The following is a 20735-nucleotide window of genomic DNA, read 5'->3' on the forward strand; positions in this document are numbered from 1 at the left end:
AAATGGTTTATATATACTACAAGAGGTATGGTCGTGGCAAGCACCCAAAAAAAAAAAAAAACACTGTTTGTGATGATCCTTATGGGGAATCCACCTCCCACACTCACATTTTCCCCTCTTGGATGACATGAACTATAGGTAGTAATATAAAATACAACACCAAGAAAGTAAAATAAAAAAAAAAAATAAACATAACCCCAACGGGGCACTTATCTGGTGTTGCTAAATATTCAGTACAGTAAGAAAAGCATTAAAACCAACTGGCAAAAACTTTGTTCAAACTGGTGGCAAAAGAAATTCTGGGTAGCTGTGTTATTCTGGAACAGTTTTTGCCACCATGTAAACCTCTCTTACATCTTGTAAACTATACGTCCTTTCCTTTCCTTTAATCTTAGCTTTCCAAGCCTTTATATTGTATGGAGCAAGAGCACATTTTTATACACTGATAAGGAGATGTGAAGTTCACTTTGAACCAGGCTGTGCTTTAGACAATGGATTTTCTGCAGGTGGTTAATTCAGACAGCCCTGATTAGACAGGGCACTTTATTGTTATATATCTAGGACTGCTTTTTTAAAGCAAAGTGAGCTGCTTTTTCTTTCTTTTGCCTTAGCAAGAGCAGGCAAATTGATAGGCTCATAACATGGAGCTGACTTGAGAGTGTAATTCTGCAAGGTGTCATTTCTTTATTCTTTCTGCATTTTAATGCTTGGGACTATTTAAAATATTAGTGCTCAACAGAATGAGATTACCTAGTGAAAACAAGCTGGTCATTTAGTTAGGTACCTAGTGTAACAGTACATTGGCAAGAACATGTATTTCATTGGGTATATACCATCTGACTTTCATTGCATATATACTCATTACCCCATAGAAGGACTTAGAAATGTGTACTTTTAACCTCAATACTACTTATTTTTGAAGAAAATTCTAGAATTCATTGTAGGCTGTTTCCGAGGGCGGCCGCGGTCGTGCAATGGTTAGTGTTGCCACCTCACAGCAAGAGGTTCTCCGGTTCGATCCTCGTCTGGGGTACCTTCAGTGCGGAGTCTGCATGTCCTCCCTGTGGTCGTGTGGATTTCCTCTGGGTGCTCCGGTTTCCTCCCACATCCCAAAGACATGCTGTAGGTGGATTGGACACTCTAAATTGGCCCTAGGCATGAGTGCGTGTGTATACCTTCTGTGGAAGGTTGGGCACTGGGCTGCCAACTCAACACCGTAAAACTCCACTGCCAATCCATGAGCGGACAAGGTGATCTGCTGTGGTGACCCCTAACCGGGAAAAGCCGAAAGAAGAAGAAGATTGTAGGCTGTTTCTCATAATTTTGCTGTCCAGCTCCATTTTGCTTTATCTTCTTCAAAGCTTCTAAATTCCACACATTGTCTACTAGTTAAAAATGAAGGTGTGAAATATCCATTTTATAACAATACCCAGACAACAGCCAGTGTTGATACCATCTTCTTAGAGCCCTCATGAAAGTCAAAGGCTGTAGGAGGGCAGCATGTTTACAACTTCATGGTACATCTTTGAAAAGCTTTATTCTTGGTATTGCTTACATTGTATATCATACCTCTCACCCTGTTAGTACAATAAATCTGGACAAATCCAAAAATAACAGGGAGACAAAGGACAAAAAATATGGACCTATTTCAAACATTGCTCTTATAAACTTCAGAAAGTTGCTAGAGTATTAGGTTATATATTACCATGCTTTTCTGAAGGATGTGATGTCAAAACTTAAATGTCTGCCATTGTTTAATGAGTTCATGCCTCAAATGATTTGACAAATTTTATGACGAGCAGATCAAAAATATGAGGCAAAAATCTGGAAAATTGAGAGGTATTTTAATTTTTTTAATAAGATAACAATACTTAAGGTAAAAATCCAAGTAAAAAAAAAAATTACTGTTTGGTAAGGATTTATTAATTTGCATATCTTAAGATCAGTTGAAACCATCTGTGGTAAAAACTTTGTGGCATAATTAAGATATTTACTTTTGTCAGTTTCTCAGAAAATTCGGGCTGTGAAGTACTAATAAAATTCACTTTGTAGCTCTGATATCAATTCCCTCAGTTTAAATTTGCCTATTGTGCGACTCTGAGTAAGTCATTTACCAAGATAGTTCATAGGTTCATAGGTTTATACTAGGCTAATGACCAGCAGGGACTTTGCAAGCCTAGCACTACAACCCACCCCAGATTTGTCCCAGAGTTCTTGGGATGGCTATATGGTGGGATGTGTTAGTAATGAGGTAAGTAAGGGTTATGTGGAGGGTATGTTATTTGGGGATTAATTTACTTACTGTCGACCTCTGTCCATCAGAGACATGAGGAGCAGACCTGCGGGGGGGGGGGGTGAATTTGTGATTTCACATCCAGTAATCAAGGTTTCTTTTGAATAAGGTCAGGGTGAACTCTGTTCCATGTAGATGGGGAGCTTATTCCACAGAGCAGGGATCTTTTGAGACACATATTGTTCTTTCCAGCATGTTCTGTGTATGTCACAGACAAAGTTCAGATCCTTGGATCTAGTGTTTCTGGTGCTGTTTGTCTAGCAGATGTGCAAGACAAAGGGACGCCATTGAAATATATGGTGATGTCCCTTTAACAATTCAGAACAAAGAGAAGATAACTGTTAGTTGCTTATCTGGAGCCTGGATCTACCAAATCACACATTCACTCAAGTCATCATGCCACAGGTACCATTATGATTCCATTGTAGTCCATTTAGGTGTAAGTGACCTGAGATGAACCTCCCTGGACTATATGAACAGAGACATTATGGAGCTTTTAGACTGTGTCTCAGGATGGTATGAGCCTGGCACTGAGCAATATATTACCATCACTGTAGATGATGCCCCAGTTTTGAGTAGAAATGTTTGATTTCAACAACTGGCTGTCTTTCTGGTGTTATTCTAAGGGAATCCAATATTTGTCAGCTTGGGAGGATATTGTCAACAGACCATATTGCTTTGCCAAGGATGGTCTCCACCTTTGCCCTCTAGGCTTTCAAATACTCGCTAAGGCTTTGTCTGTCCCCATAGTGTCTTTTTTTAAGCAACGCCAAATTGACAAACCTACCAACATGACAAAATCAACTCAACAGAACCTGGAAGTGTTACTGCTAAATGCCAGGAACCATAATAAAAAACTAATATCCCTCCAAGTCCTCACACTCAACAATGTAGATATCTGTGCAGTTACTGAGACATGGTTGAAAGTGGCAGAGAGTGCCTCAGCAGTGCAATATTTCAGTGCCTTCCACACTTTTAGACCAGTAGCTGGACAGACAAGAGCTAATATGTAGTGGTGTCTCAGTATACATCAGTAACAAACATACCTCTAGAGTGGTCAAACAGGATGACATGCTGGAGTTCCTCCACATGCAAATCACCATAGGCAAAATCCCGTACAATATTCTATCTGGCTATAGGTCACCCTCCATGTCCCAAGAAGCTCACAATGCATACTTGGATCTACTGGAGGCACTTTCCATCCAAGCTGACACCCTACTCATGGTAGACTTTAATTACCCCTCTATAGATTGGGAGTCCTACATGGCCTCAAATCTACAAACACAGAGATTCCTGGACTTCATAAAAACAAACACCCTTGACCAAAAAGTGAATACGCCCACTAGAGGCTCCAACGTCCTGGACTTCGTGCTTACCAATATGGAAGAATGCTGCACCCCTTAATATCTCATCCTCCCTTACAAGGTCCGACCATAAAGCTGCCTCCTTTGAAATCAAAATCAACTCCATAACCCCATTAAAACAAGTAACAGGAACTATTCCAAGGCAAATCACATATAATTAAGTGATGCTTTGTCAAAATTCAGTGCCCTTCCAAACCCCGAGGACACACCAGCCTGTGCTGAATTGCTCTCAGAAACTCTGTACAGCCATGTCAATCGCTATGTAGAGGCTGCTGTACCTACTAGAAGTAAGGCCAGAACTCGCACCAGAAACAAATTACCCTGGTGGCATCTCAAATTAAACAAGATATACAACGAAAGGAAAAAATTATGGCAAAAACCAGAAAGGGTAATTCCCATAAAGATAAAAACTCTCCCATCAAAGCAAAGGCAACTAAGAGGGCTAATTAGATCAAGCAAAGCCAACTTTGAGGTTAAGATATCCATTTAGGTGAAAAATAACCATAAGGCCTTCTACAGCTATGTCAGAAATGTCCAGGGAAGTGCACAGCAATATTCTTTACTAGTGGTTAATGTTGCCACATTCACCGAGTCTGGCAATATAGCAAAACTGTTAGCAAACAAATTCAGTTCCAACTTTACCCTCCCTCTCACCCTCAACCATCCCCTCAGTATTACTCTTAAACATTACCACTCCAACTGTCTAGGGAGCATGCAGTGGCTGCACTCTCTAAAGTCTAGAACACAGCCTCAGTGGACCCTGATAACTTCCTAGGATGCCGGCTGCATAGTCTAAAATATGACTTATCAGGACCCCTGGAGCATTGTTTAACTGTAGTCTTAAAACAGGCTTTGTGCCATGTGAATGGAGGTCTGTGATGGTCATCCCCTTTCAGAAGGGAGGACCTGCAAAAGATCCTGGAATCTACAGACCCATTAGTCTGACTAGTTTTGTCTGCAGAGCCCTGGAAAGAATTCTCATGGAAATTATCAACAAGGATATAGGAGACCTGCAGACCTTGACTCCATCCTACTTTGGCTTTGTCATAGGTAGTTCATGCTTACTGAATCTGGTGGACTTCTTTGAAAAGGTCACTAAGGCAATAGATGATGGGAAAACTGTGCATACTGCCTAGCTAGATATGGCTAAGGCATTTGGTACAATACCCGATTCAGGCATTGTCAACAAACTTACAGAAGTAGGTATAAACCACTTTGTAACACACTGGATAGCTAGCTGGATCACTGATAATGACCCAGGAGGTTAGAAACAGTGAGGCCGTCTTCAAAAAGAGGCCAGTCACCAGTGAAGTACCCCAGGGCTCTCTGCTGGGCCCACTCCTCTTTGTCATCTGCTTCTCAGAGATCAGAGCCAGTGGAGTCCCCAGATCTAGCTAAAGCATTTGATAAAGTACCTGACCAGACACATGCAGCAACTGGAATGTCCACAAAGGTTCCTTTACAAAAAAGTATCCTACATCTTGGATGTCAAAGCCAATGTTAAAGGCCTCTGGTTAACTATGTTTGCAAATGATTGCAAACTGGGTAGCAGTCACTGAATTCCCCCAAGGCAAGAACATCTTTCAAGAAGGTCTTCTTCAGGCAAATGCTTGGTGCCAAAGCCATGGCTTAAAACTCGATATGAAGAAATGCATTATAGCATTTTTTGGGAAGTCAGCCACCCCAGGTAACTACATCATCAATATGACACCCATAAAAGTTGATTCACTAGTTAGGGATCTGGGAACTGGTGTAGAAAGTAACCTAGCCTTTGACTAACATGTCCAAGGTAGTAAGAAAATCTTTTTATGTTGCTCAACTTGTAAGAAAAGCCAAGGCATCTAGGTCCAGAGAGGTGGTCTTACCACTGTACTTGGCCCTCACCAGGCATATCATAGAGTATAATGCCCCCTTCAGTAAGTACCTGACCAGACATGTGCAGCAACTGGAACATCCGCAGAGGTTCCTTGCAAAAAGAATACATGTGGTAAACACAATGTCCTACACTTGATTGACTCAAAGCCCTGTCTCTTTGCTCAGTATCATGCAGACTTCTGAGAGATGATCTTTGCTTGGCGTACAAGGCATCCATGGTCCCTGTTTTAATGGAGCTTTTGCACATCTACAAAACTAACAGCATCAGAACTGTTAATTTAAAATACCTAAATTTTGCTTGCAACATAAATAGGACATATTATAGAGACAGATATGTTTATCAGAGTATTCCCATTCTCTGGAACAGGCTCCCATCCATGTGAAGCAGAGTTCCTCCCTTCCCCTGTTTAAGTGGAACTTTTACCAGTGGATGGATAATCAGAATTTCACCCTGGTCTGACTGCTATGTCTGTGATGGACAGAAGCAGTCAGTAAATCACCCCCTATTAATCAAATTTGTCAGTCATATTTGGGTTGCACAGCTAGGCTGCAGTACACAACTATGAAGCTATGAACCTGAGATCCATCAGAGCTGTATCTGAGAATGCCTTATATGTTAGGCATAGATCACCTTTCACTAACATGTTGGAGACTGAGTAATGAGGTAGAACCTTAAGGTGATCTGTGAGAACAGGGTATTCATAACCTGGATTCTCCTGGAGGAACCTTTGAGTGTGTTCCAACTGTTACAAGTTCCTAGGTAGATACATGCCAGAAGGAGCATTATACTGAATGATGGGTCTGATAAGAGCTGAGTAGAGTGATACTTTAACTTCCTTGGACCTGGATGGAATACCCTTGCTTATAATTTGGTCGACATAGAATGATTTTCTTACTGTCTTGGGTACGTGTTGGTTGAATGCCAGATTATTGTCTACATACATTCCCAGAACCGTAACTATCAAGTCGACTATTGGTGTTTTTTTATTATCAATGGAGTAATTAGCTAGGGTAGATGATTTCCCAAAAGGCACTATAATACACTTCTTTGCATTGAATTTTAATCTGTGGCTTTGGCACCAGTCATTTGTTTGTGTTAGAGTCTCTTATAAGATTTTGGTGTCATAGGGAATTTATTATAGCTCCCAATTCACTGTTATCTGCACACTTGGTGAGCCTGAGGCCTTTGAAATTAGCCTTGACTTCCAAGACATAGATGTCAAACAGGAGTGGGCACAACACAAAGCCGTGGGTCTCCCACTGGTGACCAGTCTCCTGGTGGAGGTGGTATCACTGATCCTAACTTCTTGGGTACTATCTGTAAGCCAGCTGGTAATTCAGTGAGTCATGTATAGATTTATGCCTAGTTCTGAGAGTTTATCAACAGTACCTGAATGGGGTATGGCATTGAATGCCCTGTCTAGGTTAATGTAGGAGATTTGAAATGTTTTTCCATCATCCATAGCCTCAGTGACCCACTTGATAAAGTTTACCAGGTTGAGTAAGCAAGACCTTCCCTTATCAAAGCCAAATTGGGATAGTTCCAGTGTCTGTGGGTTGACAAAGCCTTGTTGATCATTTCCATGTTAATTCATTCCATAGCTTTGCATACTAAACTTGTCAGACTGGGGTCAGTTGATGGTCCACCCATATGAGGAGGGATGACTGTTGTGGCCCTCCATTCACCTGCCACACAACCTGTTTTGAGGCTGTAGTTGAAGAGTGCCTCAAATGGTCCTGCTACGTCATGTTTTAGGCTATTTAAGAGGCAACCGGGGATGTTGTCAGGGCCCATTGAAGTAGTGATTTTGGCCTTGGCAAGTGCTATTAGGACTTGCTCCCTTTTGATAGTTGTGGGGGGGGGCTATGCTAGAGGGGATTTCAGGGGGGGTTACAGCTAAATTTATCATCCAGTAGATTTTCTGTTGTGCCATTTAGCACCATTTCTGCGCACTGCTGAATATTATCTTTATGGTTCCTGACATAGCTGAAGAAGGCGTTGTGATTGTCCTTAGCCCAGGGGTTATCCTGAAATGTAATTGGCCTTGTTGGACTTTATTAGATCTCCTAGTTCATTTTTCAGTTGAATCAGAGGGCTCTTGTCTCTGTGAGAGTTGCCTTTTCTGATTTTGGCCATGACTTTTTCTGTTGCTATGTAGCCTGTTAAGGTAAAGATTCCTTCAGTGTTTACATTTGGTGTTAGACCTGGGCTTACATATGGTAGGTACAGCAGCCTCAGTGCAGCCAATTACATGTTTGTACAGCATTTCTATAAATATTTCTGCATAGGTAGCCGTGTTGTCTGGGTTTAGGAGAGCTGTGAATTTTGACCAACTGTTGCTTAGAATAGATCTTAGCTTTTACAGGTTAGTTGGGATTTCTGGGTTGATTTTTATTTTGAGGGGGACAGCTTTGTGGTCCAACTTCACCAATGAGGACATATGGAGGGGCTGCAACACTCTCCCATGTTGGTGAGTACAAGATCCAGTATGTTTGGTCCTCTGGTTGGAATGTGTACTGTCTGGTCCAGGATGTTTGTGTTGATAAAGTCCAGGAAACATTGTGCCTGTGAATTAGAGGCAGTGTATGTTTCCCAGTCTAAGGAGGGCTGAAATCTCCCATGAATATGGTATTTGGTTGAATGGTGAGTGCTTCTAGTGAGCTTCATGGATCATAGAGGGTGACCTGTAAGGAACCTTGTCAATGGAAACTTGGACATGAACGAATTCCAGAGCATCATCCTGTTTAACCAACCTAGAGTTGTGTTTGCTACTAACATAGATCTAGATACCTTCACCTTTAGCCCATTTGTGCTGTTCTTGATCTAAATGATCTAAATTTGTGGAAGACATTGTAGTCTTCCACTATTGGAGTACTTTCTGTGGCTTTAAAACAAGCCTGTGTAACAGCACAGATCTGTACATTCTCCAAAGTAATGAGAGCTTGTAGGGTGTGGATTTTCTTGTTTAGACTGTTAGCATTGAGCAGTACTATAATTCTGACATTGTCAAAAAAGGCTCTAAGGAGATCGATAAAGTTTTAACCAATATCTGAAAGCCTGAGCGGAGGTGCAGACCACCCTTGGCAAAGCAATGTGATCGGTTAACCATGTCCTTCCATGCTGATAGATACTGGAGTCCCTTGGAGTAACACCAGAAAGTAAGTCAATTATTAAAATCAACCATTTTATGTTCATACTGTGGCATTATCCTTAGTGAATGTAGAATGTTGCTTAGTGCAAGCACATACCTATCTGTCTCACAAATTCAGAGAGGTTCGTAGTGTTCCCTGGTTGTTCCTGAAAAGAGGAACTAGTGCCTCAGTGATCTAGCATTAATTTAAAGAAAGAATGTAAAGGTGAGGTTCATACTGTGAGAGTGACTGTTGTATTTGTGAATTATTCTTTGTTTGCACATTTATATAGCATGAGAGATTTATTTTTCATGTGTGCAAACAGCCTATGATGTTATTACTTGGGTTTCTAAACTGAAATGTTATATGTGAATACTGTTAAGCGTACAGAAGTAACACGGTGCATTGAGGACCTGACTCATCCACTACTGGTCTTGAGCATGTACCTTTTTATATCTTACATCATGTACAGAAATATGGTTATAAATATCATTATTCATTACTCATTATTGTGATACTGATGTAGGTCACCAAAGAAAAAGAAAGTCTCACATTTACTACAGTGGTGGTGATATTTCATACCAGATGTAAAGCTCAGAGCAGTGATGACACTGATGGCTCAGAAAACTTCTGCTGTCGTTTAACAGTGGACAGGGACTGTATTAATGTTATGTATTCTGTATTACCTTGTTTAAATAAAATGTTATTTTTAATATTGCAGGGTGCAGTAAGGATTTTCTTGTTGACCAAAAATAACTTTATTGTTGCTGATGCAAAATCTGGACAGAAGAAGGCAGTTGTACTTCTCAATGACATTGAAAAGGTTTCAATGAGTTCACAGAAGGATGGTTTCTTTGCAGTGCACCTTAAAGAGGTAAAAATCTTTTGTCTCAAAGTGTCATATTACTAAGTTTTGCTTTGGTGTTTGGAAAACAGCATTTTTGGAATACATTTTAGTCAAAACTGTTAATCTGAGCTAAAGCTGGCTTTGTAGATTGCCAGCATCACTACATTGCAGGATCTTACTGACCTGACTTTAGGAGTATAGTCCAAGCAGTGTGTGCATGTGTGATGTGGAAAAGGGATAGGGAAGATAATCTGAAGGCTGAGGATGAGCAGGTAGCCATATGGCGTGTGTGTGTGTGTGTGTGTGTGTGTGTGTGTGTGTGTGTGTGTGTGTGTGTGTGTGTGTGTGTGTGTGTGTGTGTGTGTGTGTGTGTGTGTGTCTGATCATGACAATGATAATGTCATTACTTTTTCATAGAAAGAATGCAGTGTGATAATCTCTCTCTTGGCTAGCAAAGTCACCTCACAGGTGGTCACAAGCCATGTATTAATACTTGTGTTCCTTTCAGTTTATGAAGCTGTAAAGCAGGAATGAATCCCACAATCTGAAATAATATTTTTGACTATTTTTGTCAAAGTTAGTAAGTTCATTCTTGTTTTTTCATAATCCCATCCAGTCAATATGTGTCTAATTCTTCTTTCACATTGTTAAACTGCTTGTGGGGGTTGTTTTTACTTCCATTCCACTGTGTAACCTTTGCTTATTTATTTGTTAACTAAGTAGGTAGGCTTGTATAACACCCTTTTCAGTCACAGGCACAAGGAAGCTTAGACAGTGAGTATGCAGGCCTATGCTCAGCAAAAATGTGAAATTAGATGTTTTACGTTGTATATACAAATAAAAAAAGAATTAGGATATCAATTGTAAGTTGTAATAACACATAATGGGTTGGGAAATATTGAAAACAGTTATCTTGGAAATAGAACTGAATACAGCCATTAAAAACATCAGAAAATGAAATGCTCAACTAACACACTGCCTCACTGACACTTGAGTAGCAGTGCCTTGTTGCACTCCTCTGGCAGTTTACTAAAGCTCAGACTCACTTCCACTGCCTGTGTGTGAGGGACCAGTTACTTGGCAGTACAGGGACTGCCTTACACATCCGTAGACAGGACTCTCTCAGCTTTTTTAGTGCCATAGTAAGAGAAGGATCTCTTGGAAGGCTTGCTCCTTACTCTGGATTTCTTCAACTGCTGAACTGTGAAAAGAAACCATTTGGGTTTTATCTCCTCCCACTGCTGTTTCTGTCAAGGTTTGATTCGTGCATTCTGCTGTTTTGACTGTTTTTTTGGTTTTATTTTTTCCGGGGAATTGAAAATTTGTATATGCCTGCACAGTATACAGCTTACACTATTTTTATAAGGTGATTGTTGATTTCTGGGGATTTATAACCATTAAAATGTGTTTTATGGCCATTTGTGAATTTTGAACAGAGTTTCTGTACTAAGGCCATTTTAGTACAGTTCCTCGCATTACGTCGTACTTCCAGAGCCACAAATTAATCTCACCAGTTAGTTAAAGCTTTATTTGGAAGTTTTGACTGTAAAATTTGCTGATATTACAGTTTTCTCTTTGGTGTTATTATTTGGTGTGATTGAGTAGGTTTACAACATTTAATTTTTTTTGTTTAAATTGCAATTTTTGTACCATTTTGTATGTTAAATATTTCTGACAAGATTTTTTTCTTAACTCATTACATCCGAGTGATGCCTCCAGTTGCATCTGCGTTAACACCTACTGACACCTCTAGGTGTCAAATATTGTTTTTTCATATTTACATCAATAATTCCAAAATCATGCTATGTACAAGGTTTTAAACAATTTCATCTTAGTGTACACAATGGCAAATACAACTGCATTAATATTTGACCTTTGTCTAGTGCAGGTAAATAGATATTAATTTATATAGATAATCATTTTCACATTTTTCTAAATATGTCAAAAAACAAGTAACACAGACAGAACTCCTTAACCTCATATGAAAGCTTTCAGCTAGATGAATAAAATGCTGCTGACAGTATGTGAGTAATTTGAGTGGTTGCTGGGATATTGCAAGTTATTTACAAAATATTATAAATGTAATAGTTACTGTGTTTACTGTGACTTATAAAATTCATTTCAAGACCTAGAACCTAAAGAATACTACCACTATAAAATAGTTTGTGTTGAAGAGTTTGCCATTTATACTTCTGTCATAACCCCTATGGTTCCAGAGATATATTTATAAATAATAAATAAATAAGTTACAGTGCAAACTTCCTGAGCTACATTGAAGTGAATGAGGTTTGTGCTTTATTTCTTGTCTAAAACCGTTTTATGCTGTTTCTAATCATTGAGAGCTTTGGCTAGCCTTTTTTCAAAAATTGGGAGACTTCCGTGCATGCATTTTGTGCTTTGGACTGTTTTACTGAAACTACTGCCATTTTATTCAATACAGTGTTCAGAATAGTATCCCTGCAGAAATAAACTTCAGATTGCTATTTAGAGGGAGAATAGTGGGTTTTGTTTATATTTTACTGACTGTGCAGCTATTATTTGGTATTGCAATGGCTAGTTGTTTGTCCCCTGACTTTATAGGGCTAGTTGTTTGTCCCTGACATTATGGGTTAACATACACTGCCTCCCATATATCATCTACCCCTTGTGCACCTAAAAAACATAAAAGTAAATCAAGAAATGTGCCTCAGCCTATGGCTTGTGATTTCAAAGTAACCTTGGGCAGACTGTTGGACAACTTGCCTTCTTTTGTCTCCAAATCCCGTGGTGTGGTGCCAGTTCTCTGTATTGTCCTTTGGGCTATCCGCTGCACCTCGAATGTTGACCAAATGCCTTGCTGTGGTTGTGGCTCACTGCCAAACTCTTGGCATTCATATTTTTCCTTACTTGAATGACTTGCCGATCTGTGCAGAGTCTGTATCAAGGAGTTAGGAATTTCTAGAGAAGGTCTTGACCTTATTCTCCTAGATAGGGTTCAAGCTAAATCTTTGACAGTCATGCCTGACACTGTCACAAAGACTCATCTTCCTGGGGTGCTTAATTGACAACGAAAAAAGAACGGCCTTTCTTCCAGAAGACAAGGTACTGTTTTACCTGATGATGTTTCAGGAATTCTCCATGAGTTGCCACCTTGGCAGGAGAATGCCTTAAAATTCTAGAACTAATGGCATTTATGTTTCTCATGATACCGCTGGCCCATCTCCACGTGAGGAAAAATATTTGTATCCAGCACCCTGGAGTCACAGTTGCTGGTGCAGGCCTTCATCAAACGACAGTTACAGTGGTGGGGAGCACAGATGAGTATCATTCCAGGACTTCTGTTCTTCCTACCTGTTCCAGTCCATTTACAAATCTGTAAATCTGTCCCATTGACACAGCTACCCAATGTCGCTTGGGTAGCTGTGTCTGTGGGAGTGTAATCCTTAACGAGATCTTAACTATGTCCCGGAAAAATGGACCCTACCACCTGTAGAAGCTGTAGTTCAGGCTGATCTGAAGCTCTTAATGTGGATAAGTGTTTTGCTTATTGCTATGACATTTGCAAGGCAAATCTGTGAGCTGCAGGTTGTCATGATGGGACAACCTTACCTTGTTTTCCACAGGGATAGGGTTGTGTTTTGCACTAAACTCTCTTTTGTGCCAAAAGTGGTCTAAAATTTCACTCTCATTCAGTCTGTCTATCTCTCTTTCTTTTGCCTGAACCTAAAAATAAGGGAGGGAAGATACTTTGTGTGCACCAGCAGCTTAGATACTACCTTGACAAAATGACACTGTTAAGGAAGGCTAAAAGGCTTTTTATTTCCTACACAAGAGCAAAGAAGAGTCAAACTATCTCTAGGCAAATCATAGCACATTGGTTGTCCTCTAGTATAGTGTTTTGTTACACCCACAATGGCAAGGTGAATCCAGGCAGAGTAAAGGCTCATTCCACCAAGTCCTTTTCCTCTTCAGTGGCGTATTGTGAAAAGAGTGGAGTCGAAGATTTCTAGATGCAGCAGCCTGGTCCTCTCTCCATACTTTTATGAAGTACTACAAACTTCAATGTCATATTTAGATCCAGAGCAGGTTTCATGGAACCATTCTCCAGGGGCTCCTGGGCTCTTATCATTCCTTCTCCCAAGTTGGGTAAGCTTTACGAATCTACGCAAATGGTAATAAGGCAGTGTTTTTAGTTAAACACAAGTACAGTTCTGCAAGTCCTACTTACCTGTAAAATTAGATGTTCATAACACACAGTCTCATGTGGAGTTTGGTGGTTGGGTTGCCATTGACTGCTACTTCATGGCCTTTATTTTGTGTGTGTGTGTGTGTGTGTGTGTGTGTGTGTGTGTGTGTGTGTGTGTGTGGTTTTTGGTTTCGAACAGTAAGTATTTGCAAAGCTTGTGTTTTCATCTTCTCTTCCTGATGAACCCTAGAAAAACTGAAAAGGTCCTGTCTGGATGTGTAAGGCAGTCCCTGTAATGCCAGGGGATTGGTCCCTCACACTCACAGACAGGCAGTTGCGGGGACTATGAGCTTTGTAGACTGCCAGAGGAGGGTAGCAGGGCACTGCTACCTGAATGCTAGTAAGGTAGTGTGTTGTGCAAACATCTGTTGTTACTGGTAAGTAGGACATAAGCAACTGTACATTTCTCATGACATATTTTATTGCCATACTGGCCAAAGTTAGAACTTAATTATTGTTCCTGAAACACTTGCAGTCATAGCTGTTGTACTAATTTTGCATACAAAAATGGAATAATTGTCTTCATTGCTTAATTCCGGTTTCATGTTACATTCTTGACCTTAGGACAAGGCCTTTTCACTATTAGTCAAATCAAAGAAAGACCTCATTGTGGTTAGTGCTTCTTACTCTTCTTGAATTCTGAGTCAGTAATGGAAGACTTTGCCTTTTATGATTTGGACTAATTGGAAGATGTTTGAAAATAAGAGCTTTCAGTAGCAAGGTGGCTCTTTTTGAAACTGGCAACCAGTTTGCTTTTTGTAAGGTCAGAGATTCTGAGATGGTTTTCTTTTTGAGGAGAAAGAAAAGTGAAGCAGCGTATTTTATTAACAATTGTTTGGAGTGTGCTTGCATTTTGAGCCAAGTTGGGAGCAGTCAGTGGGAGGGCATACTTCAATTTTAGGATAAAGAGGTTTATCCCTGTTACTCTTCTTGTTTTGAAGGTTAGTGAATTACTGTTTGTAACTGTGTAAGCTATATGAAGACTCAGGCCCATCATTCTCACATTGGTAACTGAGAGTTGGAGTCATGCAAACCCAAAAATATTTTTACATCTGAACTTGGGGTAAAGTAGTATTTAAGTTTGTAATGCGTACCAACCAACACATATGCAGTCTTGTTATTGTTTACTATTAACTTTTTTCTGCAACAAATACCTAAAGCTACTAGTAAAACAACCACTTGTGCCTTTGTTGGATTTTATTAAACATATTTTTATCCTGGAACCTGAAGCCTTGCTTGGGTCCGTTTGTATTTTGGTGCTAAATACTTAAAGCTGTTGAAATCCTATTTACAAACTGTATTGAACAGATTTTGTGGATATGCTTCTTTTAAGGAGAATGATGCCTTCTGCATATGTCTTTAATTTAACGAGAGACAGGTCATGGATTGAACTGTTGCTGAATACATAGAATAAGAATAGCCATAACACTAATCCCTCTCCTATCTGTATCTTAAAGACTGTTGAGTACTTTGACAGGTAAGTTTACATAGAATAAGAATGGCCGTAACACTAATCCCACTGCTATCTGTAATTTAAAGCATGTTGAGTATTTTAACAGGTAAGTTTGAAAGTACCAAAATGTTTCTTTTCCAAGCCCAAGTTTAATTTTTTCCCTTGTGGTCGAGTATTTATTTTTTAAGCGTCTTTATTAAATTATCATTTAAGACATAGATAGATATACAGTATTAAAAAAGAAAACAAATAGTAATGTTTTTTTCCATTTACATACATTGTACATCTTATATCTTTCCTTTCCTTGTAACCTTTATTAATCGAACATTATGTAAATTGCTGAATTCCTGCCATTTCTTAAGCCTCACTCCTCCTCCCGACCATTATTATGCATGTATTGTTCTCACAGTTTTCATTCTTTACTATGCAGTTTGCTCCTTCCCTTTTCTAAAGATCCCTCTTTAAGTAATTTAATCTCTTTTATAATATTCAGTATTTCAAATACAGTTAATTTAGACTTTGATTTCCATTTCTAGTAATTGTTTTTTTTTTGGCAGCCAACAGAATTAAACTTATTTATGCCTTACTATGTGTAGGCAATTCACATTCCGTGTCCCAACTTGAAAGAAACATTTTCTTATTTTCAGCTATTTGCTCACCCATTGTTTCTGATAGAGTACTCTGTAAGGATTTTTTAAAATCTCCCAACTAGTTACAATCCCAAAGCTTATGTTCCCAGTTACCTCTTTCTTTTCTATCACACTGCCAACATTTGCTGTATACCTGAGGAAAAATTCTTTGAAGTCTGCTTGGGGTATAAAAATACTTATGCAAACACTTCCAAGCAAAAATTCTAAATCTTCTGGACTTTGTTGCATAGTTGGGAACCACAATATGTCCTCCCATTGTTCTCTTATAAACTGTTTTTCAAGTCTCTCTTCCAAATCTTTTCTAACCTCCTCTGATTCTTATATTTTACCATGCATTATTTTAAATACCCTACTAATTATCCCTTTTTAACACCAGCTACTGTTCTCAATTCAACTAAAAACTCTACCAGAACAGTTGTTTCACTTAAGATTCCCCTAGCCCCTTCTCTTTGCCTATACTCTGGTATCAGTCCCTGGTAGCCTGCAGTCCAAATGCCCTGTTGGTATCATAAAACTCTGTTACCTTTCTCTCTCTAGTTATTTGCTCCAAATACTTTGGTTCATTTGCCAGTTTTCTCAAATAAATTCCAGCCCCCCTTGTTGTCTTTCGGCTTTTCCCGGTTAGGGGTTGCCACAGCGGAACTCCGGTCCACTAATGATTGACAGTAGATTTTGACGAACGCCGAGGTGCCAGCTCGACATTCAACCTTCAGCGAAGGCACGCCCATTTACGCATGTCTTTCGAACGCCCACCCAACCACGGGGAGGACATGCAGATTCCACACAGAAGGCACTCCATAGGGTACAGTATTAGACCTATTTTTAATAGTAACTCTCAAGCAACCAGAAACTACAGTTATCCAGCATCTACCAATCCCCATGGATGATGGCTAACTAAGAGTTTACTGTAAACATTTTTAGTGGTAGTTACTTTGCCAGAGTATACATTTTCTGTGTCTTAAGCCCCTCTGTAGTCTTCTGTTTTGATCACTTGGTCAGAGAAATCACTTGATTTCTTTTATATTACTTCCCCATTTTGAATTCATGCTTCGTTTAAGCCATTGTTCAGAACTGTTCAGGAACCAGAACATACTGGAAATGAAATATTTAATCACACGAGTCTTCTTCACTCAGCAGATATTTATACTTTAGAATTGTTTTCTTGGAGGAAATTCTCACAGCAAGGAAAAATCTAGTTTTTTATTTCTGTCCCATTAAATTATGTGGTTACTTGTGCTTTCATTCTGAGGTATCTGTTATTTCCCTCTGACAGACACCAGAAGAGTGACAGCAATAATATTGCTCCAATCCTTTGTTTTCTTAGCAATGACAAAGTAATTTAGTTGAACCCAGCTAACCTGAATATCAGACTGGTACGTTAAAAGTAAATCATATACAGTCAGTGATGCCACAGAATGTCATTGTCACTGTAAATTGTTTTTAATAGTTGTGTTATCTTAACAGACATTTTATTTTGTTTGTAACTATATGATTTGTAATATATGAAGTAATTTTATTAAAAGGGTATGAACACTGGCTCTAGATGATTATCACCATTGAAGTGACACCCTGACCCCATGTTTTAAAATGGGAAAAGGTGTGATGGATGTAACCCCAGGAATTTCATATATGTGGTTTTACTAACTATTTCATAAAGTGATTGAACAACTGTAGAGCACATTGTAGAGTAATGACTTGGACACTAGTTGTACTTTGCCACCCTTACTCTATTCTCTCTATAGAATTCCAACCATTTCCATAGTTTAGTAACTCATATTGCTTTTGTGTTTTGCTTTTTCATGGTAATAATCTTTTATTTGTGGATTCTTTAACGCTCTGCATATATTTCAGGACATGCATAATATATATCACAGTGAACACAAAGATAATTCTCTCCCACCAACTTTTCTAACCCAACAACAGACAGTCTTCAACCCTGGTGATCTAACTTTTGCTGCAATAAATGTTAGAAACATAAGAATTAAAACTGCTGAACTACATGCCTGGATTACTCAATATAAGCCTGACATTCTCACTGTAACCGAAGCTTGGTTTAAACCCAGCATAAACTACTCTGAAGTTATACCTCTTGGCTATAATATTATCTATAATGACTGTATAAAAAGGAAAGGTAATGGTATTGCTTTAATATTTCCCAATACCTACCGCATTTCCCCTTACAGCAAACCAATACCAAAATTCAGTTCATCAGAGCTTCTTCTTGCTTTTCTCAAAATAAACAATCATAAACAAATGTGTATTATTGTCCTTTACATCCCTCCTGGTGACAATAGAACTATACTGGAAGTTATCCAACACTGGATATCCATAACATTTCCACAAGATAAAATGCTAGGTGATGTGAATGTCAATTGGCTGGACATAAACTCCAACTCCCCTACATTTAGCATGAACCTGTATGATTTCACACAACTAATTAACAGCCCAACAGATTACAGCAAGACATCAAATTCCCTATTAGACTAAATCATAGTATCGGACCCTCGCAAATACCCCACCACAGGTACAATGCCAGACTCTCCCAGTGATCATCGCCCAATCTGTATGACCAGACATCGTACACATCCATCTAAACAGCATATTTATAAAACAACACGCACTTGTTCCAAGTTTAAGAAATGTTCATTATTGCACTATCATGTATTAACTGGAACTTCCTAAAACTCCTCCCCTTAGACAGTGCTGTAAATGAATGCAATGCAAGTTTTCAAAATGTCCTAAAGAGCCTTGCATCTCCTAGATGGACAAAAATCCAAACCAAAAATAGAAAATAACCTTACCAAAGGTAATGCTGCCCACAAAAAGCAAACTGAACAGTAAAAATGGCAACAACCACCACGAAGTAAAGTCCAAGGTTTAATCACTCAAACAGCATAAAACAACATAAAATCAGAACAGCAACAATGATTTGTAAGCGCTTTCAGGCTAATGCCCTTCTTCAGACAATTAACTAAAAAATCTAGCAGTTTAAATAGCAAATAGCAACCAATTAAAATCAATAATTTATCCGCCTTTTCTTAAGGGCTGGCTTAATGGGAATGACATCATTCAGTCCTGGGAACTCTACAATCCACCTTGCTTCCTGACGCTCTGTTTCATTCACCAGGTCCCCCCCAAAACTCTTGTGTATGCTCTGTATTACTGAAACCTTAAAATCATGTCCTGGAAACTGATGTATGTGTTGATATAAGGCATTATGCTCTTTTTGTAGCCTTATTGCAGACAAATGATTTAATATTCTATTTTTTAACATACAATTTGTCTTCCCTACATAAAATCCTGCACATAGTATACAGGTAGCTAAATATATCATGTTCGTAGTCTTACAACTAGCATATATATGGAAATAATACACTCTATTAGTAGTGGGGGGGTGTAAATGTAGTATCTGTATTTATGTGAGGACAAACCTTACAGGTACCACAGGGTCTGGTCCCTTTAAATCTAGATTTAACCTGAATCTTTTTATTCCCTACATGACATAAATCGTTTAAGTTCTTATTCCTTCTAAAACCAAACATTGGTTCTTCCCCTATAACTTTCTTTATCTTTTCATCTGTAAGAAGAATTTTCCAATTTTCATCATTATATCACATACCCCATGTATATTGTTGCTGTACGTGAACATCAGTGTTATTTTATTCTCCTGTCATGTGGAATTGTTGTTCATAACCTTTTCCTCTCGGTCACGTATTAAGCATGGCCCCATCTTATCCTTCCTTTGACATACTCTTTTCTGAACTATTCCCTCTACCTTGTGTTGTTTATATCCTCTCTCAATAAAGTTATGTTTTAGATTATCCAATTCCATCTCAAACATGTCCTCATCTGTACATAATCTTGACATCCTACCCAACTGTCCTACCATTATGTTGTCAAAGGTGAATCTTGGGGGCATGCTGTCATATGTTAATAAATTGTTTTCCAGCAATCTTTTCAACAGAGTGTGGTTTTGAAACCATCTTCATTTTGTATAACTCTTACATCTAAAAAATCCAACTGAATCCTGGAAGAATTCATGGAAAATCTTAAAAAAGATGTAGTGGATTCTAAGTATTTTATAAAGGCTACAAATTCTCGCTGTTCACCATCCCACAACAGGAAAATGTCATCCACAAAGCATTTATAAAAACAAATGTTATTAAACCAACCATGATATTTTCCTAAGACATGATGTTGCTCCCAAAATGCCATAACTAAATTGGCATATGTGTTGGCACAAGGGGTTCCCATAGCAACCTCTTGTACCTGGCGATAATGCTTGTTTTGACAAACGAAAACATTACACTCCAAAATAAGCCTAATGTCAAATGTACACAAATCAGAAATTAATATGGACAAAGCTGTTAAACCATACTCATTGCTGATTGTAGTAAAGAGGTTATTTACATGTAATGTTACCATTATGTAAGTTTTTCTTATTTCTGTTTGCCTGATAAACTCACTTAGACTCATTAAAAAGTCACCTGTATCTTTTAAAATATATGTAACTTGTGTTAATGCTGATCTCAGAGTACATTCTACCCAAATTGAGATGATTTCTGTCATCCACCCCCTGCCTGATATTATAGGCCTTAATGGGTTTTTTTTTATATCTTTGTGTATTTTGGATAGGGCCTTGAAAATGGGAATAACAGGATTTTCTATGTTCAAAAACTTATATAACTCCATGTCCAACAATCCTTCATCTTTCAAAACTTCTAAACATTTTCTAATTCTAGAAATAACATTATTAACAGCAATTGGTGATATTTGCATGAACATTGTTGTATCCATTAACATTTCACTTAATTTAGTGTAGTAAAAATCTCTGTTCATTATGACTACTGCTCCTTCTTTATCCGCAGATTTAATAATGATTTGTGTATAGAATAT

General features: G+C 38.6%; 1 protein-coding gene across 4 annotated transcripts in view; it reads left to right on the plus strand.

Annotated features, from left to right (window-relative positions):
* Window positions 1-20735, plus strand: part of MYO1B (myosin IB) — a 2891345-nt gene that overhangs the window by 2741780 nt on the left and 128830 nt on the right. For all 4 annotated transcript variants that reach the window (XM_044075201.1, XM_044075202.1, XM_044075203.1 and 1 more), the window contains one exon: window positions 9386-9538. In XM_044075201.1, coding sequence (XP_043931136.1) covers window positions 9386-9538 — 153 coding nt within the window. The remainder of the gene's footprint in view (window positions 1-9385; window positions 9539-20735) is intronic.

Source organism: Protopterus annectens, chromosome 6.part0 (genome assembly GCF_019279795.1).
Source record: "Protopterus annectens isolate FY-2018-M chromosome 6.part0, PAN1.0, whole genome shotgun sequence".
Classification (NCBI taxonomy): Eukaryota; Metazoa; Chordata; order Ceratodontiformes; family Protopteridae; genus Protopterus; species Protopterus annectens.